Source organism: Oncorhynchus masou, chromosome 31 (genome assembly GCF_036934945.1).
Source record: "Oncorhynchus masou masou isolate Uvic2021 chromosome 31, UVic_Omas_1.1, whole genome shotgun sequence".
Lineage (NCBI taxonomy): Eukaryota > Metazoa > Chordata > Actinopteri > Salmoniformes > Salmonidae > Oncorhynchus > Oncorhynchus masou.
Window position 1 is genome coordinate 39,472,251 of NC_088242.1, and position 27,722 is coordinate 39,499,972.

At 43.6% G+C, this 27,722-nt stretch overlaps 1 protein-coding gene across 1 annotated transcript in view; it reads left to right on the top strand.

The window, feature by feature from the left end:
- tdrd1 (tudor domain containing 1) overlaps window positions 1–27,722 on the top strand; it is a 90,737-nt gene that overhangs the window by 4,668 nt on the left and 58,347 nt on the right. The window contains exons 4-12 of the mRNA XM_064950951.1: window positions 14–71; window positions 387–504; window positions 969–1,032; window positions 15,558–15,644; window positions 15,982–16,161; window positions 16,272–16,415; window positions 18,838–19,006; window positions 19,404–19,487; window positions 20,881–21,057. Coding sequence (XP_064807023.1) covers window positions 14–71; window positions 387–504; window positions 969–1,032; window positions 15,558–15,644; window positions 15,982–16,161; window positions 16,272–16,415; window positions 18,838–19,006; window positions 19,404–19,487; window positions 20,881–21,057 — 1,081 coding nt within the window. The remainder of the gene's footprint in view (window positions 1–13; window positions 72–386; window positions 505–968; window positions 1,033–15,557; window positions 15,645–15,981; window positions 16,162–16,271; window positions 16,416–18,837; window positions 19,007–19,403; window positions 19,488–20,880; window positions 21,058–27,722) is intronic.

A 27,722-nucleotide genomic window follows, 5' to 3' on the forward strand; every position in this document is an offset into this window, starting at 1 on the left:
TTTTCCCTTGTAGAAAACAGCCTCTATGCCCCCATTCACTGTTAAGTTGTGCAACTACTGCAGTCAGCAAGGTTGGTCTTATTTCCCTGCTAATTTCTCATTGATGTATCACTTTGTTTGTCTTGTTCTATGGCATACTGTGAACAGGATTACTGTTACGGTGTATAACATAGGAGAAGCTTTCTTGTTAACTCAAATTACTACCTGTTTAGCAGCACGTGTCCCGCATTGGAAGGTGTATCCATAATCGGTAGACATTTCTTATTAAATCCGCATCCCTTAAATCACTGATCAGTGCACAACAAATCATTAAAGCCAGTTGTTGGATGCTATTGATCGATGTCTATAACCTGGGCTAGAATTGAATAAACCTTCATCTTTTCCAGGTAACCTTCGCTGTACGCGCTGCAAGAAGACCTGCTACTGCTCAGTGGCTTGCCAGTCAGAGGACTGGAATGCACACAGGCACATGTGCAAGCCCAGTACCCCAGATACTCCCACAAGGTGAATATCATAACTAATCATGGTTTATGTTGGCTCAATCAAAGGTGATTTGTTGACTTGGATGTTTTAGTGCTGGGCAGGCAACTTTAACCCTTCCTTTTGCTTCATTTTTTTTACTTCATGTTAAGCTTAAAGGGGCAGTATGCGATTGCTACATTCATTTCTGGACTTTTAAATTAGTTATATACCCATTGATTCTTGAAGAAAATGACTTAGTTTAACATATTCCATCAGAACCCAAAATCTAAGAATTTTTTTATGAATCCATTGTTTGTACAATGTAATTGTAAATGAACACAGTATAACCTTTAAACATGGTGAGAACTATAATTTTGATCTCAGCTTATTACCAAATCAGTGGTGGGGTGTTTGATTTGTTGTTTTGAACTGCAGATTGTCCCTTTAAAAAACTTCTAAAATGCACCCCCCCCCCCTTTTTCTTTTACACCCTTCATCTCAAAAAGTGATAAGCCAAAGGAAATCCCAGCTTCACCGATGGGAAATGGGCAGAACCTGTCAGACTCGAAGGTATCATTTCTTCTGTGTTAAGATGCTGTGGAGAAAAACACACTTGTTTAAATTGGCCAAATTCCTGATGCCCTACTCTGTAGTGACGTGAAGTTTGGCTCTTTTTACTGACTCAATCTTTTGAACTTGTTCACTCAAAATAAATCTTTCGATGAATTTGTTTCAGTAATGCCCAGAGCATGTAGGACCCCATACCGGTGAACGATGAACTAAAAACTCAAGAGTCATGTTTCTACAAGCCTCTCGTTCAATATAGGAGGCTTATTGGAGCTGTCATTTGTGACAGACTTATAAGTGTGCTTCAAACAATGTACATTTTGTAACGGTTTTGACTTGAGGTTATTATTTATAGGGGTGCCAGGTAGGTTGTGCCTACCAGAGAAAACATTGGTTTCTCCTTTTGGTTTGGGAGTGAGTCCCATCTGAGTCCGTCAAGTCTACACCAATACAAAGGACTTATGTAAAAGTCAGGATGGAAATAAACTTTTCTTAAACCCTTAAAACATTGGAAAGAACTTAAAAAACAACTATATTCTTTTGTGTGGGTTGTATTAGCAACATCAATGATTACACACACCTATAATAATATATCAAAATGAGTTCTGGTTGCTCCAGAAATATCCTGTACCTCAGCCCTAAAAAGAGTCCAGCCCGGTAAATGATTTTAGGGAACCCCCGTGACCTTAGTCACGCAATGTTTGTCTGTTCATTCAAGTGTAGCGTAAACCCAGTATTCATCATACAAACAATATAACAATTATTTTACCACGGAACTTTAAAGCGTATCAACTCTTACTAAGTCTTCAACTACAACTAACTACATAAATCATCACAGTATACATCACATCAAAACAAATGAAATACCGTATACAAAAAGGTTGTAGTCAGTCAGACAATCCAATCCGCCAACAGATCTCCAGCGGAGAAAGGCCACGAAGAACAGAGAGGTGTAGTACACGGACGCGAAGAGTGGATCCGGTCCTGGGTAAACTATTAGGCTACAAAACACACGTTTAACGGCAACAAAACAAACGGAATAGAGAAGCTTCGGAACTGAGGGTTGAACACATCCTCATTCACGTCTCCATCACAACCCCACTTTTGCGCAGCTGATGCTGGCTATTGAATTGGGAATGAAAGGGAAAGCACCCTATTGGAAGGAGAAGCACTGAGACGGTTCAGAAAAATTCAGGGCCGTCACAATTTGTGATTGACAGGCATTCAAATAAGAATTCCTTGATACTGCATATGATGGCTGAAGCGGAAAATTATATTTCAATCATGCTGCAGAGCTAGACCGATACTGATTGAATAAACTCCTCGATTGAGAATGACTATTGGCGGAATGCAATTGCTTGACTGCTGCGAGGGAGATTGCAAACAATATTGTGCAAACTGCAGCAGACCCCCCCCTCCCCCCCCAATGATTCATTGTCGAGTTTAAATTTGTTGAGCAGAGACGAGCTGTGTTTTTGTTCTACAAAGCTATTTCCATCATTCCATCATTGCATTCATTCTTGCACCATGCGATCAATTATCAATTCTAAACATGTGCTTTTCATCTCTTTGCTTCCTGCAGCATGATGTATTTCTCTCTGCATACTTATACAGTTGGTGGTTAGATCACATCTCCGGAGCCACTGAGCCAGAGGAGAGCATATTAATCCTGCTCTAAAGAATCGTTTTCAAACTTCACATCACTACTGCTCTGACTCGAGTTGCTTAGAAAATTAGAGTGAGGGCCAGAATAGAGCACTGCTTACTACAGTGAGGCTGTTAAAGGAATATTAATGGAGCTGATACGAGTTAGTAAGTGTATTTCTTTATTTATTAAAAATAACAATTTTTACCTATTTTTCTCACCAATTTCATGGTATCCAATTGTTTTTAGTAGCTACTATCTTGTCTCATCGCTACAACTACCGTACGGGCTTGGGAGAGACGAAGGTTGAAAGTCATGCGTCCTCCGATACACAACCCAACCAAGCCGCACTGTTTCTTAACACAGCACGCATCCAACCCGACACCAATGTGTCGGAGGTAACCTTGGCTTGCGCGCACTGCGCCCGGGCCGCCACAGGAGTCGCTGGTGCGCGGATGATACAAGGATATCCCTACCGGCCAAGGCTTCCCTAACCCGGACGACGGTAGGCTAATTGTGCGTCACCCCACGGAGCCTGGGCACAAACCCAGAGTCTCTGATGGCACACCTGGCACTGCAGTACAGCGCCTTTAACCACTACGCCACCCGGGAGGCTAGTAAGTGTATTTCAACTTAAACATTAAAAAAAAAAAATATATTTCCTTTTTGTATTTGTACTTATTATGGATCCCCATTTAACTGCTTCCTTGAGCTACTATTCCTGGAGTCCAGCAACATAAGACAGTTACATACAGTTTAAAATACTACATGACATTACATTTCACACCTTACCCAACACATTCATTGTTTTCCCTCAGGCCACCATTCCACAACCACATATTTACAATACAACATCCATGTGCAAGTGTGTGTAGAGTGCTTGTGTTATGTATTATGTGCCTGTCTCTTCACAGTCCCTGCTGTTCCATAAGGTGTTTATTTATCTGTATTTTAAATCCGATTTCTACTGCTTTCATCAGTTACCTGATGTGGAATAGAGTTCCATTTAGCCATGCCTCTATGTAATACTGTGCCACCCTGTTCTGAGCCAATTGCAATTTTCCGAAGTCCTTATTTGTGGCACCTGACCACACGACTGAACAGTAGTCCATGTGCGACAAAACTAGCGCCTGTAGGACCTTCCTTGTTGATAGTGTTGTTAAAAAGGCAGAGCAGCGCTTTGTTATGGACAGACTTCTCCCCAACTTAGCTACTGCTTACCTTCTACTTCCGGCGCCGACAGAGATGGCCGCCTCGCTTCGCGTTCCTAGGAAACTATGCAGTTTTTTTTTTTTTTTACGTGTTATTTCTTACATTTAGTACCCCAGGTTATCTTAGGTTTCATTACATACAGTCAAGAAGAACTACTGAATATAAGAGCAGCGTCAACTCACCATCAGTACGACCAAGAATATGACTTTCGCGAAGCGGATCCTGTGTTCTGCCTTTCACCCAGGACAACGGAATGGATCCCAGCCGACGCCCCCCAAAAAATTACTTCGTAAAAGAGGGAAACGAGGCGGTCTTCTGGTCAGACTCCGGAGACAGGCACATCGTGCACCACTCCCTAGCATTCTTCTCGCCAATGTCCGGTCTCTTGACAACAAGGTTGACGAAATCCGAGCAAGGGTAGCATTCCAGTGGGACATCAGTGACTGTAACGTTCTTTGCTTCACGGAAACATGGCTCACTGGAGAGATGCTATCGGAGTCGGTGCAGCCAGCTGGTTTCTCCACGCATCGCACCGACAGAAACAAACATCATTCTGGTAAGGAGGGGCGGGGGCATATGGCTAACGAGACGTGGTGTGATCACAGAAACATACAGGAACTCAAATCCTTCTGTTCACCTGATTTAGAATTCCTCACAATCAAATGTCGACCGCATTATCTACCAAGAGAATTCTCTTCGATTATAATCACAGCCGTATATATTCCCCCCAAGCAGACGTATCGATGGCTCTGAACGAACTTTATTTGACTCTTTGCAAACTGGAATCCATACATCCTGAGGCTGCATTCATTGTAGCTGGGGATTTTAACAAGGCGAATCTGAAAACAAGACTCCCTAAATTGTATCAGCATATCGATTGCGCAACCAGGGCTGGCAAAACCTTGGATCATTGCTATTCTAACTTCCGCGACGCATATAAGGCCCTGCCCCGCCCTCCTTTCGGAAAAGCTGACCACGACTCCATTTTGTTGATCCCTGCCTACAGACAGAAACTAAAACAAGAAGCTCCCACGCTGAGGTCTGTCCAACGATGGTCCGACCAAGATGATTCCACACTCCAAGACTGCTTCCATCACGTGGACTGGGATATGTTTCGTATTGCGTCAGACAACAACATTGACGAATACGCTGATTCGGTGTGCGAGTTCATTAGAATGTGCGTTGAAGATGTCGTTCCCATAGCAACAATTAAAACATTCCCAAATGGCAGCATTCGCGTGAAACTGAAAGCGCAAACCACTGCTTTTAATCAGGGCAAGGTGACTGGAAACATGACCGAATACAAACAGTGCAGCTATTCCCTCCGCAAGGCAATCAAACAAGCTAAGCGTCAGAGACAAAGTAGAATCTCAATTCAACGGCTCAGACACGAGGTATCTGGCAGGGTCTACAGTCAATCATGGACTGCAAAAAGGAAACCAGCCCAATCACGGACCAGGATGTCTTGCTCCCAGGCAGACTAAATAACTTTTTTGCCCGCTTTGAGGACAATACAGTGCCACTGACACGGCCTGCAACGAAAACAAGCGGACTCTCCTTCACTGCAGCCGAGGTGAGTAAAACATTTAAATGTGTTAACCCTCGCAAGGCTGCAGGCCCAGACTGCATCCCCAGCCGCGCCCTCAGATCATGCGCAGACCAGCTGGCTGGTGTGTTTACGGACATATTCAATCAATCCCTATCTCAGTCTGCTGTTCCCACATGCTTCAAGAGGGCCACCATTGTTCCTGTTCCTAAGAAAGCTAAGGTAACTGAGCTAAACGACTACCGCCCCGTAGCACTCACTTCCGTCATCATGAAGTGCTTTGAGAGACTAGTCAAGGACCATATCACCTCCACCCGACCTGACAACCTAGACCCACTCCAATTTGCTTACCGCCCAAATAGGTCCACAGACGATGCAATCTCAACCACACTGCACACTGCCCTAACCCATCTGGACAAGAGGAATACCTATGTGAGAATGATGTTCATCGACTACAGCTCAGCATTTAACACCATATTACCCTCCAAGCTCGTCATCAAGCTCGAGACCCTGGGTCTCGACCCCGCCCTGTGCAACTGGGTACTGGACTTCCTGACGGGCCGTCCCCAGGTGGTGAGGGTAGGCAACAACATCTCCACCCCGCTGATCCTCAACACTGGGGCCCCACAAGGGTGCGTTCTGAGCCCTCTCCTGTACTCCCTGTTCACCCACGACTGCGTGGCCACTCACGCCTCCAACTCAATCATCAAGTTTGCGGACGACACAACAGTGGTAGGCTTGATTACCAACAATGACGAGACGGCCTACAGGGAGGAGGTGAGCGCCCTCGGAGTGTGTTGTCAGGAAAATAACCTCACACTCAACGTCAACAAAACTAATGAGATGATTGTGGACTTCAGGAAACAGCAGAGGGAACACCCCCCTATCCACATCGATGGAACAGTAGTGGAGAGGGTAGTAGGTTTTAAGTTCCTCGGCATACACATCACCGATACTGAATTGGTCCACACACACAGACAGCATCGTGAAGAAGGCGCAGCAGCGCCTCTTCAACCTCAGGAGGCTGAAGAAATTTGGCTTGTCACCAAAAGCACACAAACTTCTACAGATGCACAATCGAGAGCATCCTGGCGGGCTGTATCACCGCTTGGTACGGCAACTGCTCCGCCCACAACCGTAAGGCTCTCCAGAGGGTAGTGAGGTCTGCACAACGCATCACCGGGGGCAAACTACCTGCCCTCCAGGACACCTACACCACCCGATGTTACAGGAAGGCCATAAAGATCATCAAGGACATCAACCACCCGAGCCACTGCCTGTTCACCCCGCTATCATCCAGAAGGCGAGGTCAGTACAGGTGCATCAAAGCTGGGACCGAGAGACTGAAAAACAGCTTCTGTCTCAAGGCCATCAGACTGTTAAACAGCAACCACTAACATTGAGAGGCTGCTGCAACACACTGACTCAACTCCAGCCACTTTAATAATGGGAATTGATGGGAAATGATGTAAAATATATCACTAGCCACTTTAAACAATGCTACCTAATATAATGTTTACATACCCTATATTATTCATCTCATATGTATATGTATATACTGTACTCTATCATCCACTGCATCCTTATGTAATACATGTATCACTAGCCACTTTAACTATGCCACTTTGTTTACATACTCATCTCATATGTATATACTGTACTCGATACCATCTACTGTATCTTGCCTATCCTGCTCTGTACCATCACTCATTCATATATCTTTATGTACATATTCTTTATCCCCTTACACTTGTGTGTGTATAAGACAGTAGTTTTGGAATTGTTAGTAAGATTACTTGTTGGTTATTACTGCATTGTCGGAACTAGAAGCACAAGCATTTCGCTACACTCGCATTAACATCTGCTAACCATGTGTATGTGACAAATAAAATGTGATTTGATTTGCTGTAGCAACATGTTTAGACCATGACAGTTTATAATCCAGGGTTACTCCAAGCAGTTTAGTCACAAACTTCCTCAATTTCCACACCATTTATTACAAGTTTAGTTAAGGTTTAGGTTTTAGTGAATGATTTGTCCCAAATACAATACATTTATTGTATTTAGGACTAACTTATTTCTTGCCACCCATTCTGAAACTAACTGCAGCTCTTTGTTAATTCTTGTGGATCAGTGGGATGCCCTTACCATTTCGACACCTTCCTGTGAAATTGCAGAGCGTCAAATTCGAATTAGTTACTATAAATATTAAACCTTCATGAAATCACAAGAGCAATACATCAAAATAAAGCTTAACTTGTTGTTAATCCAGCCGCCGTGTCAGATTTCAAAAAGGCTTTACGGCGAAAGCAAACCATGCGGTTATCTGAGGACAGCGGCCAGCACACAAATGCATAACGAATCATTTTCAACCAGGGAGTTGCGACACGAAAGTCAGAAATAGCGATATAATGTATGCCTTACCTTTTGAAGATCTTATTCTGTTGGCACTCAAAGGTCCCAGTTACATTACAAATGGTCCTTTTGTTCGATAAAGGCCTTATTTATATCCATAAAATCTCAGTTTAGCTGGCGCGCTTCATTCAATAATCCACCCAGTTTCCCTCCATCAAAATGCATACAAAATGAATCCCAAACGTTAGCAATAAACTTATCCAAACAAGTCAATCAACGTTTATAATCAAACCTTAGGTATCGCAAATAAGCGATAAAATTTAAGTCTGAGAATCGTTATTGTCTGGAAACACTACAGCCAATATTGGGTGGCCATCTAGAAAAACTACATTTCCTGTCTCATTTTTCCAAAAAACAGCCTGAAATTCTTTCTAAAGACTGTTGACATCTAGTGGAAGCCCTAGGAACTGCAATCGGGTACCTGTTCGCCCTATTATAAAAGTGCCAGCCATTGAAATCAGTGAAAGGCCAAATATTTCAACATACCGCCCCCTATCCCAAAGAAGTTCAGTGTTGCAGTAATTTCACTTGCTGTAGTAGCTGAAGTGGGTAGTGTTGAGTCATTAACGTACATAGCCACACTGGCTTTACTGAAGGCAAGTGCCATGTCATTAGTAAAGATTGAACAAAAATTTGGGTCCTTGCCAGCTGCCCTGGGGAATTCCTGACTCTATCTGGATTATGTTGGAGAGGCTTCCATTAACCTCTTCGAAATAGGGGGCGCTCTTTTAATTTTTGGATAAAAAAACGTTCCCGTTTTAAACAAGATATTTTGTCACGAAAAGATGCTCGACTATGCATATAATTGACAGCTTTGGAAAGAAAACACTGACGTTTCCAAAACTGCAAAGATATTGTCTGTGAGTGCCCCAGAACTAATGCTACAGGTGAAACCAAGATGAAATTTCATACAGGAAATGCCCCAGATTTTGAATGCGCTGTGTTCCAATGTCTCCTTATATGGCTGTGAATGCGCCAGGAATGAGCCTACACTTTCTGTCGTTTCCCCAAGGTGTCTGCAGCATTGTGACATATTTGTAGGCATATCATTGGAAGATTGACCATAAGAGACTACATTTACCAGGTGTCCGCTTGGTGTCCTCCGTCGAAATTATTGCGCAATCTCCAGCTGGGTCCACTTTTCCATTAGGTTCAGAGGAGAAAGGCAACTGCCACAAATTATTTATCATCGAATAGATCTGTGAAAAACACCTTGAGGATGGATTCTAAACAACGTTTTGCCATGTTTCTGTCGATATTATGGCGTTAATTTGGGAAAGAGTTTGGCGTTGTAACGACTGAATTTTCAGGGTTTTTTCTTTGCCAAACGTGATGAACAAAACGGAGCGATTTCTCCTACACAAATAATCTTTTTGGAAAAACTGAACATTTGCTATCTAACTGAGAGTCTCCTCATTGAAAACATCTGAAGTTCTTCAAAGGTAAATGATTTTATTTGAATGCTTTTCCTGTTTTTGTGAAAATGTTGCCTGCTGTATGCTAGGCTTAATGCTATGCTAGTTATCAATACTCTTACACAAATGCTTGTGTAGCTATGGTTGAAAAGCATATTTTGAAAATCTGAGATGACAGTGTTGTTAACAAAAGTCTAAGCTTGTGAGCCAATATATTTATTTAATTTCATTTGCCATTTTCATGAATAGTTAATGTTGCGTTATGCTAATGAGCTTGAGGCTATGATTACGCTCCCGGATACGGGATTGCTCGACGCTAAAGGTTAAAGAACATCCTCCTTTTTCTGTTACAGGTAACTCTTTGTCCACAATATAGCAGGGGGTGTCAAGCCATAAGATTTTCCATCAGCAGATCGATAATGTCAAAAGCCGCACTGAAGTCTTTACAAAACAACTCCCACAATATTTTATCAATTTCTCTCAGCCAATCATCGGTCACCTGTGTAACATGCCGACCAAACCGCGCAAGTTGATTTTGTTCATCCACACCAGACACGATCAGGACACACAGGTTGAAATTTCAAAACAAACTCTGAACCAATTATATTAATTTGGGGACTGGCACGTGGGTATATGCGCCTAAAAACCAATGAGGAGATGGGAGAGGAGGACTTGCAGCGTGTTGAGGGTCACAAATAGAACCAAGTTCAATTTTTAGTGCCTGGCCACGCAGAAGCTTGCTGACGCTCACGAGCAGTGTGGTTGTAATGATTGAATAACATGTATGTGTACATTTTATTTTGCAACGCTCGTGTGCTTGTTGAATGTCCTTCCCTATTAGTGTGCTGAAGGTCTGGTCAAACACCAGTTTTTTTCCAAAAGTTCACCAAGGTTTGGTAACAGGGTGATTGGTCCGCTATTTGAGCCAGTAAAGGGGGCGTTTACTATTCTTGGGTAGCGGAATTACTTTTGCTTTCCTCCAGGCCAGAGGGCACACACTTTCTAGTAGGCTTAGATGGAAGATATGGCCAATAGGAGTGGCTATATCTTCTGCTATTATCCTCAGTAATTTTCAATCCAAGTTGTCAGACCCCGGTGGCTTGTCATTGTTTATATGCAACAGAATTCAGAATTCAAAATAACAATGCTTATCTTTTATAATTTGATCAGTTATGCTTGGATGTTTAGTGTAAGTGTTTGTTGCTGGCATGTTTGCTAATCTTGCCAATGGAAAAATCATTAAAGTAATTGGCAGTATCAATTTGTTATGAATGAGCCATCTGATTCAATGAATGATTGAGCTGAGTTTGCCATTTTTTCCCCCAGAATTTCATTTAAACTTTCTAGGGCAGGGGTTCCCTCGACAACATTCCGCTGAAATATATATAAAAAAAAAAATATATATATACAGTGCCTTGTGAAAGTATTCGGCCCCCTTGAACTTTGCGACCTTTTGCCATATTTCAGGCATCAAACATAAAGATATAAAACTGTATTTGTTTGAAGAATCAACAAGTGGGACACAATCATGAAGTGGAACGACATTTATTGGATATTTCAAACTTTTTTTAACAAATCAAAAACTGAAAAATTGGGCGTGCCAAATTATTCAGCCCCTTTACTTTCAGTGCAGCAAACTCTCTCCAGAAGTTCAGTGAGGATCTCTGAATGATCCAATGTTGACCTAAATGACTAATGATGATAAATACAATCCACCTGTGTGTAATCAAGTCTCCGTATAAATGCACCTGCACTGCGATGGTCTTAGAGGTCCGTTAAAAGAGCAGAGAGCATCATGAAGAACAAGGAACACAGGTCCGAGATACTGTTGTGAAGAAGTTTAAAGCCGGATTTGGATACAAAAAGATTCCCAAGCTTTAAACATCCCAAGGAGCACTGTGCAAGCGATAATATTGAAATGGAAGGAGTAGCAGACCACTGCAAATCTACCAAGACCTGGCCGTCCGTCTAAACTTTCAGCTCATACAAGGAGAAGACTGATCAGAGATGCAGCCAAGAGGCCCATGATCACTCTGGATGAACTGCAGAGATCTACAGCTGAGGTGGGAGACTCTGTCCATAGGACAACAATCAGTCGTATATTGCACAAATCTTTCCTTTATGGAAGAGTGGCAAGAAGAAAGCCATTTCTTAAAGATATCCATAAAAAGTGTTGTTTAAAGTTTGCCACAAGCCACCTGGGAGACACACCAAACATGTGGAAGAAGGTGCTCTGGTCAGATGAAACCAAAATTGAACTTTTTGGCAACAATGCAAAACGTTATGTTTGGCGTAAAAGCAACACAGCGCATCACCCTGACCACACCATCCCCACTGTCAAACATGGTGGTGGCAGCATCATGGTTTGGGCCTGCTTTTCTTCAGCAGGGACAGGGAAGATGGTTAAAATTGATGGGAAGATGGATGGAGCCAAATACAGGACCATTCTGGAAGAGAACCTGATGGAGTCTGCAAAAGACCTGAGACTGGGACGGAGATGTGTCTTCCAACAAGACAATGATCCAAAACATAAAGCAAAATCTACAATGGAATGGTTCAAAAATAAACATATCCTGGTGTTAGATTGGCCAAGTCATAGTCCAGACCTGAATCCAATCGAGAATCTGTGGAAAGAACTGAAAACTGCTGTTCACAAATGCTCTCCATCCAACCTCACTGAGCTCGAGCTGTTTTGCAAGGAGGAATGGGAAAAAATGTCAGTCTCTCGATGTGCAAAACTGATAGAGACATACCCCAAGCGACTTACAGCTGTAATCGCAGCAAAAGGTGGCGCTACAAAGTATTAACTTAAGGGGGCTGAATAATTTTGCACGCCCAATTTTTCAGTTTTTGATTTGTTAAAAAAGTTTGAAATATCCAATAAATGTCGTTCCACTTCATGATTGTGTCCCACTTGTTGTTGATTCTTCACAAAAAAATAGTTTTATATCTTTGTTTGAAGCCTGAAATGTGGCAAAAGGTCGCAAAGTTCAAGGGGGCCGAATACTTTCGCAAGGCACTGTGTATATATATATTTTTATTTTATTTTTAGAAATATATTTTTAGAAATATGTAACTTTCACACATTAACTTCTTATGGCTGCAATCCCATTAACGGGAGCGATTTGACAACAGCCAGTCAATGTGTAGGGCGCCATTTTCAAAACATCAAAAATCTCATAATTAACATTCCACAAACATATATGTATCTCATACCATTCTAAAGCTATTCTCGTTGTTAATCCCACCACAGTGTCCAATTTCAAATATGCTTTACAGCAAAAACACAGAAAACGATTATGTTAGGTCACCACATAGCCACAGAAAAACGAAGCCATTATTTTCCCAGCCAAAAATACATGTTTCAAAAAGCATTCTAAAGAAAATGAATCACTAACCGTTGATCTTCATCAGATGACACTAATAGGACTTCATGTTACACAATACATGTATGTTTTGTTTGATAACTCATATTTTGATAAATATGAACTTTTACATTGGCGCGTTACATTCACTAGTTCCAAAACCATCCAGTGATTTTTGCATAGGCACATCATTCAACAGAAGTATTATCATCTACATTTATGATGAGTATAAGTTATACACATGTAATTATAGATATACATCTCTTTTAATGCAATCGCTGTGTCTGATTTCAAAAAAACTTTACGGAATAAGCCAGCCATGCAATAATCTGAGACGGCGCTCAGAAATATTTGTCACAATAGCTGTCATGTTGACGTCAAGATTATTACCGGTCGAAGAAACATTTTAAACTTAGTACAGAATCAATTATTAGGTTGTTTTTAACATATAGCTTCAATAAAGTTCCAACTGGACTATTCCTTCTTGTCTTCGTGAGCAATGGAACGCAAGTGACTACCATGAGGAATAAGCATGATCATAAAATGGCTGACTGCCAGACACCTGACAGATTCTGCTATCATTCACTCCCACAACACCATAGAATTCTCATTATAATTTCTATTGATGGTTGACATCTAGTGGAACCCCTAGGCAGTGCAACATCATTAATATCTCAAGGGGATTTCATTGGGGACTCTGGTGAATATATACAAAGCTCAGATTTCTGACTTCCTGTTTTGATTTTAACTCAGGCAAAATCCTGCCATATGAGTTCTGTTATACTCACAGACATCATTCAAACAGTTTTAGAAACTTTATTGTTTTCTATCCAATACTAATAATATGCATATATTAGCAACTGAGATTGAGGAGCAGGCCGTTTTACTTTAGGCACCTTATTCATCCAAGCTACTCAATACTGACCCCCAGCCATAAGAAGTTAACAAGTCCAATACAGCAAATGAAAGACAAACATTTTGTTAATCTACCCATCGTGTCCAATTGGTATGGTAGGGTCAGGTTGGAATAATAGGGTCTGGTTGGTATAATAGGGTTGGGTCAGGTTGGTAGGGTAGGTTTGGCATAATAGGGTCCGGTTGGCATAATAGGGTCAGGTTGGTATAGTCGGGTCATTTTGGTATAAGGGTCGGATTGTTAGGGTCGGGTTGTTAGGGTAGGTGTGGTAGGGTCGGGTTGGTGTGGTAGGGTCGGTTTTGTATAATAGGGTCCGGTTGGTATAGTAGGGTCGGGTTGTTAGGGTAAGGCTGGTGTGGTAGGGCCAGGCTGGTTTAGTAGGATAGGGTTGGTATGATGGGGTCTGTTTGGTATTTTAGGGTCGGGTTTGTGTAATAGGGTCGGGTTGGTATAGTCGGGTTTGTAGGGTCAGGTTGGTAGGGTTGGTATAGTAGGGTCAGGTTGGTATGATAGGGTTGGTCTAAGTAGGGTCCGGTTGATATAATAGGGTCCGGTTGGTATAGTAGGGTCGGGTTGGTGTAGTAGGGTTGGTCTGGTAGGGTTGGTATGGTAGGGTCAAGTCGGTATGGTAGGGTCAGGTTAGTATAATAGGGTCGGTTGGTATAGTAGTGTCATGTTGGTTTAATAGGGTCGGGTTGGTTTAATAGGGTCGGGTTGGTTTAATAGGGTCGGGTTGGTATGATGGGGTCGGGTTTGTCTAGTAGGGTCGGGTTTATCTAGTAGTGTCGGGTTTGTATAGTAATGTCGGGTTGGTATGGTAGGGTCAGGTTGGTGTGGTCGGGTTGGTATAATAGGGTTGGGTCAGGTTGGTATAGTAGGTGTGGTGTAATCGGGTTGGTATAATAGGGTAGGGTTGGTATAATAGGGTCGGGTTGGTCTAGTAGGGTCAGGTTAGTATGATAGGGTCTGTTGGTATAGTAATGTTAGGTTGGTATAGTAGTGTCAGGTTGGTATGGTAGCGTCATGTTGGTTTAATAGGGTTGGTATGATAGGTTTGTATAGTAGGTTGGGTTTGTATAGTAGGGTCGGGTTTGTATAGTAGGGTTGGTATAGTAGGGTCAGGTTGGAATGTTAGGGTTGGTCAGGTTGGTATAATGGGGTCAGGTTGGTTTAATAGGGTCGGGTTGGTGTAGTAGGGTTTGGTATAATAGGGTCGGGTTGGATGGTTGGTATAGTAGAGTCAGGTTGGTTTAATAGGGTAGAGTTGGTATGATAGGGTGCTGTTGGTATTGTAGGGTTGGGTTTTTATATAATAGTAGGGTCTGGGGTTGGGTCAGGTTGGAATGTTAGGGTTGGTCATTGGTATAATGGGGTAGGTTGGTATAATAGGGTCGGGTTGGTATAGTAGGTTCAGGTTGGTATAATAGTTTAGGGTTGGTATAGTAGAGTCAGGTTGGTATAATATTGTAGGGTTTGTATACTAGGGTCAAGTTGTTATAATAGGGTATGGTTGGTATAGTAGCACAACGTTTTTGCTCCAGGGACTGAAACATTTTTCAACGTTGAGCTTACCATTACAACGGCCGGAGAAGGGAATGGAGAAATCCGCCCATTCCTACCCCTCATGCAATTTGTTGAACCTTTCACTCTGTAGTTCATGTACTTGTACAGTTGAGGTCAAAGATATTGGCACCCTTGCACTTTACAATGTGGAGCAAAATGTTTGTTTTTCTTTTTCAAACGCTATTTTTACCACGTGAAATTACACAGTAAATGAGTAATTTTGTCCAGACCATTTTTTTTCTTGTTCCTGTGTTAGTAAATCAATCAAATATACATGTAAACTTAAGTTTTTTTTTGTTTTTTTTTCTACATAGAAAAAATATTGAATTGTGCAAGGCTGACTATATATTTGACAGGCAACTGGATGGAATTTATTAGTACACGTAACCAGTCAACTGAGGAGAACATTATTTTGAGATCTGTAACACAGTTAGTTACCTGGCGTTTGCAGGTGAACAACGGTGATGTGACTTGCTCCCAGCGAGTGTACCTGCGGGACCTCCGTAAGAATGACATCACCAAAGGAATGGAATTTCAGGTTTGTGCTCTGGCTAGCTCCTTTAATGTCCTCCTGTGGTCATGTTTAGGTCTGGGAAAAAGTCTGACCTAAAAGGTCACCGTTGAAAGAATTAGAGGCAAAATTAATGACTTATCTTATTTTTTATGCATGTTTAGAAAATATGCTATGGCGATGTCTGATGTTAGAACAATGCACAGGTGTACAAACTAATCCAACATACCTTAATGTTCCACCCACACAATGACGATTGTCCTGTAGGTACATAGGCCAACATTATCAATGTAGTATGTTGAGTCTCATTGTGTTTGTGTACTCGGATGAAGTCTTCTCTCCTCCTGGTTGTCTGTGGCTTAAGGTGTCTGTGGTGGAGCTGCATAGCCCTAGTAGGTTTTTCATTCACGTCCAAAGCCCAGAGCTGGTTGAGGCTCTGAGAGCCGTTACTGTGGAACTGCAGAAGACCAATGGTGGCTCGCTAGGGACAGACTACAAGCCCAACACCGGAGAGGTCTGTGCCGTCAAATACTCCTTGGATCAGGTGATGAAGGAGAACACTGAGGAAAATTTGAAAAAATGCAGTTGTGAAAATACTACTTTGAGGCATTAAAAATCCATACTATCTAATCCTTTGCTTATCTCCCTTTCTAGAACTGGTACAGAGGTGTTGTCCAGTCTGTAGCTGCAGATGATGGAAATGCTAAAGTTCTCTACATTGACTTTGGAAACGAAGAAGATGTGACACTGGATCGGATCAAGCCCCTCGCTGCCAGCATTGAACCCATTCCACCATGTGTGAGTTCATTGTGAAAATTCACCTCAGTTCTTTGAAAACTAGAGTTCTCCTGGCTTCCACCAAACCCAGATTCGTCCGTCGGACTGTTAGATGGATATGTGTGATTCATCACTCCAGAGAACGCACTTCCACTGCTCCGGAGTCCAATGGCGGCGAGCTTTACACCACTCCAGCCGAAACTTGGCATTGCGTATGGTGATCTTTGGCTTGTGTGTGGCCGCTTGGCCATGGAAACCAATTTAATGAAGCTCTAGATGAACAGTTCTTGTGCTGATGTTGCTTCCAGAGGCAGTTTGGAACTCTGTAGTGAGTGTCGCAACCGAGGACAGACGTTTTTTACTAGCTATGTGCTTCAGCACTAGTCTGTCCCGTTCTGGGAGCTTGTGTGGCCTACCACTTCACGGCTGAGCCGTTGTTGCTCCTAGACATTTCCACTTCACAATAACCACTTACAGTTGACGGGGGTAGCTCTAATTTGACAAACTGACTTGTTGGAAATGTGGCATCCTATGACTGTGTCACTGAGCTCTTCAATAAGGCCATTCTACTGCCCATGTTTGTCTATGGCGATTGGATTGCTGTGTGCTCAATTTCATACACTTAGCTGAATCCACTAATTTGAAGGGGTGTCCATATACTTTTGTATACGGTGCCTTCGAAAAGGAGTCAGACCCCTTGACTTTTTCCATTTTGTAATGGCCTTATTCTAAAATGTATTAAATAAAACAATTTCCTCAGTAATCTGCACACACTACTCCATAATGACAAAGTGAAAACGGGGTTTTAGACATTTTTGAAAATGTATTTAAAAAATAAAAAATGCACCTAGGCTCCATTTCGAGTCTCATAGCAAACAGTCTGAATACTTATGTAAATAAGGTATATTTACATAAGTATTCAGACTGTTTGCTATGAGACTCGAAATTGAGCTTAGGTGCATCCTGTTTTCATTGATCATCTTTGAGATGTTTCTACAACTTGATTGGAGTCTACCTCTGGTAAATTCATATGATTAGGCATGATTTGGAAAGGCACACACCTGTCTTTTTAAGGTCCCACAGTTAACAGTGCATGTCAGAGCAAAAAACACGAAATGAGGTCGAATGGATTGTCCGTAGAGCTCCGAGACAGGATTGTGTTGAGGCACAGATCTGGGGAAGGGAGCCAAAACATTACTGCAGCATTGAACATCCCCAAGCATACAGTGGCCTCGGTTCTTAAATGAAAGAAGTTTTGAGCTGGCTGCCCGGCCAACTGAGCAATCGAGGGAGAAGGGCTTTGGTCAGGGAGGTGACCAAGAACAGGATGGTCACTGACAGAGCTCTAGAGTTCCTCTGTGGAGATAGGAGAAACTTCTGAAGGTTCTCCCATCTCTGCAGCACTCCACCAATTAAGCCTTTATGGTAGAGTGGCCAGACGGAAGCCACTCCTCAGTAAAAAGCATGTGACAGCCCGGTTGGGGTTTGGAAAAAGGCACCTAAAGACTCTCAGACCAAGAGGAACAAGATTCTCTGGTATGATGAAACCAAGATTGAACTCTTTGGCCTGAATGCCAAGTGTCACGTCTGTAGGTAACCTGACACCATCCCTACGGTGAAGCATGGTGGTGGCTGCATCATGCTGTGGGGATGTTTATCTGTGGCAGGGCATGAGAGACTAGTCAGGATCAAGGCAAAGATGAACAGAGCAAAGTACAGAGAGATCTTTGAAGTCCTAAGCAGGTTATCAGACTGGGGTGAAGGTTCCTGATCCAGAGCGCTCAGAACTTCAGACTGGGGTGAAGGTTCACCTTCCAACAGGACAATGACCCTAAGCACACAGCCAAGACAACGCAGGTTTGGCTTCAGGACATGTCTCTGAATGTCCTTGAGTGGCCCAGCCAGAGCCCGGACTTAAACCCAACATCTCTGGAGAGACCTTAAAATAGCTGTGCAGCGACTCTCCCCATCCAACGTGACGGAGCTTGAGAGGATCTGCAGAGAAGAATGGGAGAAACTCCCCAAATACAGGTGTGCCAAGCTTGTAGCTTCATACCCAAGAAGACTCGAGGTTGTAATCTCTGCCAATGTTGCTTCGACAAAGTACTGAGTAAAGGGTCTGAATACTTATGTAAATGTGTTATTTGTTTTATTTTTAATACATTTACAAAATAAAAAATTTGCTTCATTGATATAGGTTATTGTGTGTAGATTGAGGGAATTAAAATCAATTTTAGAATAAGGCTGTAAAGTAACAATGTGGAAAAAGTCAAGGGGTGAAATTGTGTGCACTGAAGTTAATTTTCCTTCTCCAAATTCATCTGTTTTCAAGGAGTAATATTCAATGCCCAAATATTTCCTGCCCTATTTTATTTCAAATGCGTATTTATTCTTGATGAATTGCACTTGTTCACGTTTATTTACCACAAGCTTTTTCTTGCAGGCTTTGGAGTGCAGCGTCGCCGGGATAACACCGGTGACTGACAGCTGGATGGGGGCGTGTTGCATGGCTGTGAGACAGCTGGTGGCTGGAAAGAGCCTGACACTCACTGTGGTGGACACACAGGAGAATGACCACACCTACGCAGTGGACATCCTACTGACTCCTATCGGTACTGTATCACAGGAAGGCTATGGTCAGTTGGCTACAGTGAATAATAGAAGGTGAAAGACTGAATCACCATGTTTAAATCTCCAAAATAAACCTAAGGATGATTAGTTTTAGGAACCTTGAGCATCTTTTTGGGCGCTCCTATTGGAGTACAGCTCTCCATCCGTATACAGCGTAATTTGTCCTACAAAGTGTCGCTTTGAACTATATGGATGTCTTTGCATCATTCAATTTTTTTCTCATGTTTGTATCGCTGAATGCTTAACTGACTTTAACACTATAATATAGTAACCATACTCCCCTTTTTATGTCTATTGTCCTTTGTATGACTATTGAAGTGCTTTTCACGTTGTCTGTCTTCATGTCTGCCATGTAAACACCGTATCTTTCTCTGACAGGAAAACAGCTGAGCACTTTCCTCATGGACCAAGGTTATGCTGTGAGGGAGGACGTCAATAAGAAACGTGCAGAACAGGACGTTGGTGAGCAGTGTCCATTTTATTTTGTCATCATTTTGCAACAGTTTTTCCAAGTTCCATAATAATAATTGGATTCTGATTCAAATTCTTGCTGAAATGCGTTGTCTTATACTAAACTCAGCAAAAAAAGAAGCATCTCCTTTTCAGGACCCTGTCTTTCAAAGTTAATTTGTGAAAACCCAATAACTTCACAGATCTTCATTGTAAAGGGTTTAAACACTGTTTCCCATGCTTGTTCAATGAACCATAAACAATTAATGAACATGCACCTGTGGAACGGTCATTAAGACAGTAACAGCTTACAGATGGTAGGCAATTAAGGTCACAGTTATGAAAACTTAGGACACTAAAGAGGCCTTTCTACTTTCTACAAAAGAAAGATGCCCAGGGTCCCTGCTCATCTGCATGAACGTGCCTTAGGCATGCTGCAAGGAGGCATGAGGACTGCAGATGTGGCCGTACTGTGAGACGCCTAAGACAGCGCTACAGGGAGACAGGATAGACAGCTGATCGTCCTCGCAATGGCAGACCACATGTAACAACACCTGCACAGGATCGGTACATCCGAACATCACACCTGCGGGACAGGTACAGGATGGCAACAACTGCCCGAGTTACACCAGGAACGCACAATCCCTCCATCAGTGCACAGACTGTCCGCAATAGGCTGAAAGGGGCTGGAATGAGGGCTTGTAGGCCTATTGTAGGCATGTCCCCAATGGATATCACCGGCAACAACGTTGCCTATGGTCACAAACCCATCGTCGCTGAACCAGACAGGACTGGCAAAAAGTGTTCTTCACTGACGAATCGCGGTTTTGTCTCACCAGGGGTGATGGTCAGATTTGCGTTTATCGTCGAAGGAATGAGCGTTACACCGAGGCCTGTGCTCTGGAGCGGGATCGATGTGGAGGGTCCGTCATGGTCTGGGGCAGTGTGTCACAGCATCATAGGGCTGAGCTTGTTGTCATTGCAGGCAATCTCAACGCTGTGCATTACAGGGAAGACATCCTCCTCCCTCATGTGGTACCCTTCCTGCAGGCTCATCCTGACATGACCCTCTAGCATGACAATGCCACCAGCCAGACTGCTCGTTCTGTGCATGATTTCCTGCAAGACAGGAATGTCTGTGTTCTGCCATGGCCAGCGAGGAGCCCGGCTCTCAATCCCCCTTTGTTCAGGGACACATTATTCCATTTCTATTAGTCACATGTCTTTGGAACTTGTTCAGTTTGTCTGTTGTTTAATCTTATGTTCATACAAATATTTGCACATGTTAAATTTGCTGAAAAGAAACGCAGTCGACAGTGAGAGTACGTTTCTTTTTGAGTTTACAAGGTAAAGGTTTTCTCCAGGTTGTTTTAATATTTAGTTGCTATTCCCCCCTCTGCGCCAGACTCCCTGGTGAGTGCGTCCCTGGAAAACTTCCGCCGCCAGTCGGGGGGTAAGAACAAGAACATGGAGGCACAGCCACCTGACCCTCTGACCCAGGGACTGGGAGACACCTTTGCTGCCATGGTGACGCACCTGCAGTCACCTTATGACATCATCTGTCAGAAACTGGACAACGCCAGTGAGTACAACCTAGTGACAACCCATCAATACGCTTTTGCTTAATTTCTTTATTTGTGTTTTATTAAGGATCCTCGTTAGCTGTTATCATGGCAACAGCTACTCTTCCTGGGGTCCAGCAACAATAAGGCAATTTTACAATTTAAGATATTGCTTGTGTGTTCCCTCAGACCACTACTCTACTACCACATATCTACAATACAAAATCCATGTGTACGTGTGTAGAGTGCATATATTATCATTTGTGTGTGTTCCTGTCTCTTCAGTCCCCGCTGTTCCATAATGTGTAAATGTATCTAGTTCTTAAAATAAATCTTCTACTGCTTGCATCAGTTTCCTGATGTGGAATAATGTTCCCATATAGCCATGCCTCTGTAGTACCCTGCTCCTCCCATAGTCTGTTCTTGACTTGGGGACTGTGAAGAGACCTCTGGTGGCATGTCTTGTGGGGTATGCGTGGGTGTCCGAGCTGTGTGCAAGTAGTTTAAACAGACGACTCGGTGCATTCAGCATGTCAACACTTACAAAAACAAGTAGTGAGCCATGAGAGATTTACGTGTTGGCTCTCCGTGTACATCCAAGGGCCAACTGCCCTGTTCTGAGCCAATTGTCATTTTCCGAGGTCCCTCTTGTGGCACCTGACCACACTACTGAACAGTAGTCCTGGAGTGACAAACCTAGAGCCTGTAGGACCTGCCTTGTTGATCGTGCTGTTAAGATTGCAGCACTTTATTATGGACAGATTTCTCCCTATCTTAGCTACTGTTGTATCAGCATGTTTTGACAATGACACACCATTTATTACAAGTTGTGATTTTTTTTAAATTTGATTTCATCTTTATTTCACCAGGTAAGCTAGTTGAGAACAAGTTCTCATTTACAACTGCGACCTGGCCAAGATAAAGCAAAGCAGTGTGACACAAACAACAGCAGAGTTACACATGGAATAAACAAGCGTACATTCAATAACACAAAAGAAAAAAAAGAAAGTCTATGTACAGTGTGTGCAAATGGCATGAGGAGGTAAGGCAATAAATAGTCCATAGTAGCGGCGTAATTACAATTTAGCAAATTGACACGAGTGAATAGATGAGCAGATGATGTGCAAGTACAAATACTGGTGTGCAAGAGCAGAAAAGTAAATATGGGGATGAGGTAGATAGATTGGGTGGGCTATTTACAGATTGGCTATGCACAACATCCAGTTTGCCGAGTAGAATATTTGAAGTTATTTTGTAGATGAGATCGCTCAAGTCGAGGATCGGTAGGATGGTCAGTTTTACGAGGGTATGTATGGTGTCGTGAGTGAAGGAGGCTTTTTTTGCGAAATAGGTGCCGATTCTAGATATAATTTTGGATTGAAGATGTTTAATATGAGTCTGGAAGGAGAATTTACAGTCTAGCCAGACACCTAGGTATTTGTTGTTGTCCACATATTCTAAGTCAGAACTGTCAGAGAAGTGATGCTAGTCAGGCGGGCGGGTGCGGGCAGCGAACGGTTGAAAAGCATGCATTTGGTTTTACTCGCATTTAAGAGCAGTTGGAGGCCACGGAAGGAGTGTTGTATGGCATTGAAGCTCGTTTGGAGGTTAGTTAAGTCCAAATAAGGGCCAGATGTATACAGAATGGTGTCGTCTGCGTAGAGGTGGATCAGGATATCACCCGCAGCAAGAGCAACATCGTTGACATGTACAGAGAAGAGTCGGCCCGAGAATTGAACCCTGTGCTACCCCCATGGAGACTGCCAGAGGTCCGGACAACAGGCCCTCCAATTTGACACATTGAACTCTGTCTGAGAAGTAGTTGGTGAACCAGGCGAGGCAGTCATTTGAGAAACCAAGGCTGTTGAGTCCGCCGATAAGAATACGGTGATTGACAGAGTCGAAAGCCTTGGTCAGGTTGATGAAGACTGCTGCACAGTATTGTCTTTTATCGATGGCGGTTATGATATCATTTAGTACCTTGAGCGTGGCTGAGGTGCACCCGTGACCAGCTCGGAAACCGGATTGCACAGTGGAGAAGGTATGGTGGGATTTGAAATGGTTATCTGTTTGTTAACTTTGCTTTCGAATACTTTAGAAAGGCAGGGCAGGATGGATATAGATCTCTACCAGTTTGGGTCCAGGGTGTCTCCCCTTTGAAGAGGGGGATGACCGTGGCACCTTTCCAATCCTTGGGGATCTCAGACGATACGAAAGAGGTTGAACAGGCTGGTAATGGGGGTTGCGACAATGACGGTGGATAGTTCCAGAAATAGAGGATCCAGATTGTCTCGCCCAGCTGATTTGTACGGGTCCAGATTTTGCAGTGCTTTCTGAACATCTGCTATCTGGATTTGGATGAAGGGGAAGCTGGGGAGGCTTGGGCAAGTAGCTGTGGGGGTTGCGGAGCTGTTGGCCGGGGTTGTGTTTGTCAGGAGGAAAGCATGGCCAGCCGTCTATAGATGCATATCGATTATCGTGGATTTTTCGGTGGTGACAGTGTTACCTTGCCTCAGTGCAGTGGGCAGCTGGGAGTAGGTGCTCATATTCTCCATGGACTTGTGTCTTAAAACCTTTTGGAGTTAGAGCTACAGAATGCAAATTTCTGTTTGAAATAGCTAGCCTTTGCTTTCCTGACTGACTGCGTGTATTGGTTCCTGACTTCCCTGAAAGTTGCATATTGTGGGGACTATTTGATGCTCGTGCAGAACGCCACAGGTTGTTTTTGTCCTGGTTGAGGGCAGTCAGGTCTGGAGTGAACCAAAGGCTATTTCTGTTCTTAGTTCTACATTATTTGAAAGGGGCATACTTATTTAAGATGTTGAGGAAATTACTTGTTAAAGAAAGACCAGGCATCCTCGACTGACGGGATGAGGTCAATATCCTTCCAGGATACCCGGGCCAGGCCGATTAGAAAGGCTTGCTCGCAGAAGTGTTTTAGGGAGTGTTTGACAATGATGAGGGGTTGTCATTTGACCGCGGACCCATAGCGAATGCAGGCAATGAGGCAGTGATAGCTGAGATCCTGATTGAAAACAGCAGAGGTGCATTTGGAGGGCAAGTTGGTTAGGATAATATCTGAGGGTGCCTATGTTTACGGATTTAGGGTTGCATCTGGCGGCTCTAGATTTTGCTCGCCTAAAGTAGAGTATATTGTGATAAATTGCAGGCCACACTATTTGCCTAGAGAGTTTTCAGCTGTTCTTTTCGTGGCTGTTTATTTACCACCACAGACAGATGCTGGCACTAAGACCGCACTCACATCTGTATAAGGAAATAAGCAAACAGGAAACCACTTACCCAGAGGCGGTGCTCCTAGTGGCCGGAGACTAATGCAGGGAAACTTAAATCAGTTCTATCTAATCTCTATCAACATGTTAAATGTGCAACCAGAGGGAATAAAATTCGATATCACCTGTACTCCACACACAGAAACGTGTCCAAAGCACTCCCTCGCCTTCCATTTGGTAAATCCGACCACAACTCTATCCTCCGGATTCCTGCTTACGAGCAAAAATGAAAGCAGGTAGCACCAGTGACTTGGTCTATAAAAAAGTGGTCAAGTGATGCAGATGCTTAGCTACAGGACTATTTTGCTATCACAGACTGGAACATGTTCCAGAATTATTCCGATGGCATTGTGGAGTACACCACATCAGTCACTGGCTTTATCAATAATTGCATCGAGGACGTTGTCCCCACAGTGACTGTACGTACATACCCCAACCAGAAGCCATGGATTACAGGCAACATTCGCACTGAGCTAAAGGGTAGAGCTGCCGCTGCTATGTCCTACGACGAACCATCAAACCAGCAAAGCGTCAATACAGGACTAAGATTGAATCATACTACACCGGCTCTGACGCTCGTCTTATGTGAAAGGGCTTGCAAACTATTACAGACTACAAAGGGAAGCACAGCCGCTAGCTGCCCAGTGATCTGAGCCTAAATCACTTCTATGCTCGCTTCGAGGCAAGCAACACTGAGGCATGCATGAGTGCATCAGCTGTTCCGGACAACTGTGTGATCACGCTCTCCATAGCTGATGTGTATTTTGACCTGTTTAAAGGTCTTACTCACAAGGCTGCGGGGCCAGACAGATTACCAGGACGTGTGCTCCGGGCATGTGCTGACCAACTGGCAGGTGTCTTCACTGATATTTTCAACATGTCCCTGATTGAGTCTGTAATACCAACATGTTTCAAGCAGACCACCATAGTCCATGTGCGCAAGAACACAAAGGCAACCTGCCTAAATGACTACAGACCCGTAGCACTCACGTCCATGGCCATAAAGTGCATTGAAAGGTTGGTAATGGCTCACATCAACACCATTATCCCAGAAACCCTAGACTCACTCCAATTTCATACTGCCCAAACAGATCTACAGATGATGCAATCTCTATTGCTCTCCACACTGCCCTTTCCCACCTGAATAAAAGGAACACTTATGTGAGAATGCTGTTCATTGACTACAGCTCAGCGTTCAACACCATAGTACCCTCAAAGCTAATCACTAAGCTAAGGATCCTGGGACTAAACACCTCCCTCTGCAACTGGATCCTGGCCTTCCTGACGGGCCTCCCCTGGTGGTGATGGAAGGTAGCAACACATCTGCCCCGCTGATCCTCAACACTGAAGCTCCACAAGGGTGCGTGCTCAGTACCCTCCTGTACTCCCTGTTCACCCACAACTGCATGGCCAGGCACGACTTCAACACCATCAAGTTTGCTGATGACACAACAGTGGTAGGCCTGATCACTGACAACGACGAGACTGCCTAAAGGGAGGGGGTCAGACACCTGGCCAGGTGGTCCCCGAATAACAACCTATCCCTCAATGTAACAAGAACAACATTGTGGACTACAGGAAAAGGAGCGAGCACGCCCCCATTCTCATCGACGGGCCTGTAGTGGAGCAAGTTTAGAGCTTCAAGTTCTTCGGTGTCCACATCAACAACAAACTAGAATGGTCCAAACACACCAAGACAGTTGTGAAGAGGGCATGACAAAGCCTATTCCCCCTCAGGAAACTGAAAAGATTTGACATGGGTCCTGAGATCCTCAAAAGGTTCTACAGCTGCAACATCGAGAGCATCACTGCCTGGTACAGCAATTGCTCCGCCTCCGACCGCAAGGCACTACAAAGGGTTGTGCGTACGGCTCAGTGGGGGCAAAGCTGCCTACCATCCAGAACCTCTAAACCAGGCGGTGTCAGAGGAAGGCCCTAAAAATTGTTAAAGACCACAGCCACCCCAGTCATAGCCTGATCTCTCTACTACCGCATGGCAAGCGGTACCGGAGTGCCAAGTCTAGGACAAAAAGGCTTCTCAACAGTTTTTACCCCCAAGCCATAAGCCTCCTGAACAGGTAATCAAATGGCTACCCGGGCTGTTTGCATTATGTCGCCTCACTACTTTAATAGCCTTGCTACTCTATATAGCCTGTCTTTTTTTTACTGTTTTTATTTCTTTACCTACCTTTTGTTCACCTAATACCTTTTTTGCACTATTGGTTAGAGCCTGTAAGTAAGCATTTTGCGCACGGACAAACTTTGATTTGGGTTCCTTGATCATTTGTGTGAGATTGAGGGTATCTAGCTTAGATTGTAGGACTGCTGGGGGTGTTCAGCATATCCCAGTTTAGGTCACCTAACAGAACAAACTCTGGAGATAGATGGGGGGCAATCAATTCACATATGGTGTCCAGGGCACAGCTGGGAGCTGAGGGGGGTGTCTGTAACAGGCGGCAACGGTGAGAGACTTGTTTCTGGGGAGATTAATTAAAAAAAAATTGAAGCTCGAACTGTTTGGGCATAGACCTGGAAAGTATGACAGATCTTTGCAGGCTATCTCTGGAGTAGATTGCAACTCCTCCCCCTTTTGGCAGTTCTGTCTTGATGGAAAATGTTGTAGTTGGGTATAAAAATCTCAAATTTTCCTTCCTAAGCCAGGATTCGGACACGGCAAGGACATCTGGGTTGGCGGAGAGTGCTAAAGCAGTGAGTAAAACAAACCTAGGGAGGAGGCTTCTGATGTTAACATGCATGATACCAAGGTTTTTGCGGTTATAGAAGTAAAGGAATGAGACTGCCTGGGGACACACAAGGCCGGGGTTAACCTCCACATCACCCGAGGAACAGAGGAGGAGTAGGATGAGGGTATGGCTAAAGGCTATCAAAACTGGTTGTCTAGTGTGTTGGGGGACAAATAATAAAAGGAGCAGATTTCTGGGCGTGGTAGAATTGATTCAGGGCATAATGTGCAGACGGGTATGGTGGGGTGCGGGTACAGTTCCTCCTGGTTCCTCTCTAGGTTTCTTCCTAGGTTTTGGCCTTTCTATGGAGTTTTTCCTAACCACTGTGCTTCTACACCTGCATTGCTTGCTGTTTGGGGTTTTAGGCTGGGTTTCTGTACAGCACTTTGAGATATCAGCTGATGTACGAAGGGCTATATAAATAAATTTGATTTGATTTTGATACAGTGGTGGAAAATCCAGGCACTGAGTGATAAGAGAGGTTGCATCTCTGGACTCGCTAGTTTTTCTGGGTGGCATGCATGTGTGGGAGGTGGGATAAAGAAGGCATCTGAGGCATGTTGAGTGGGACTAGGGGCTTGGCAGTAAACTAAAACAATGATAACTATCCTAAACAACAGTATACAAGGCATATTTACTTTTGAAAGAGCC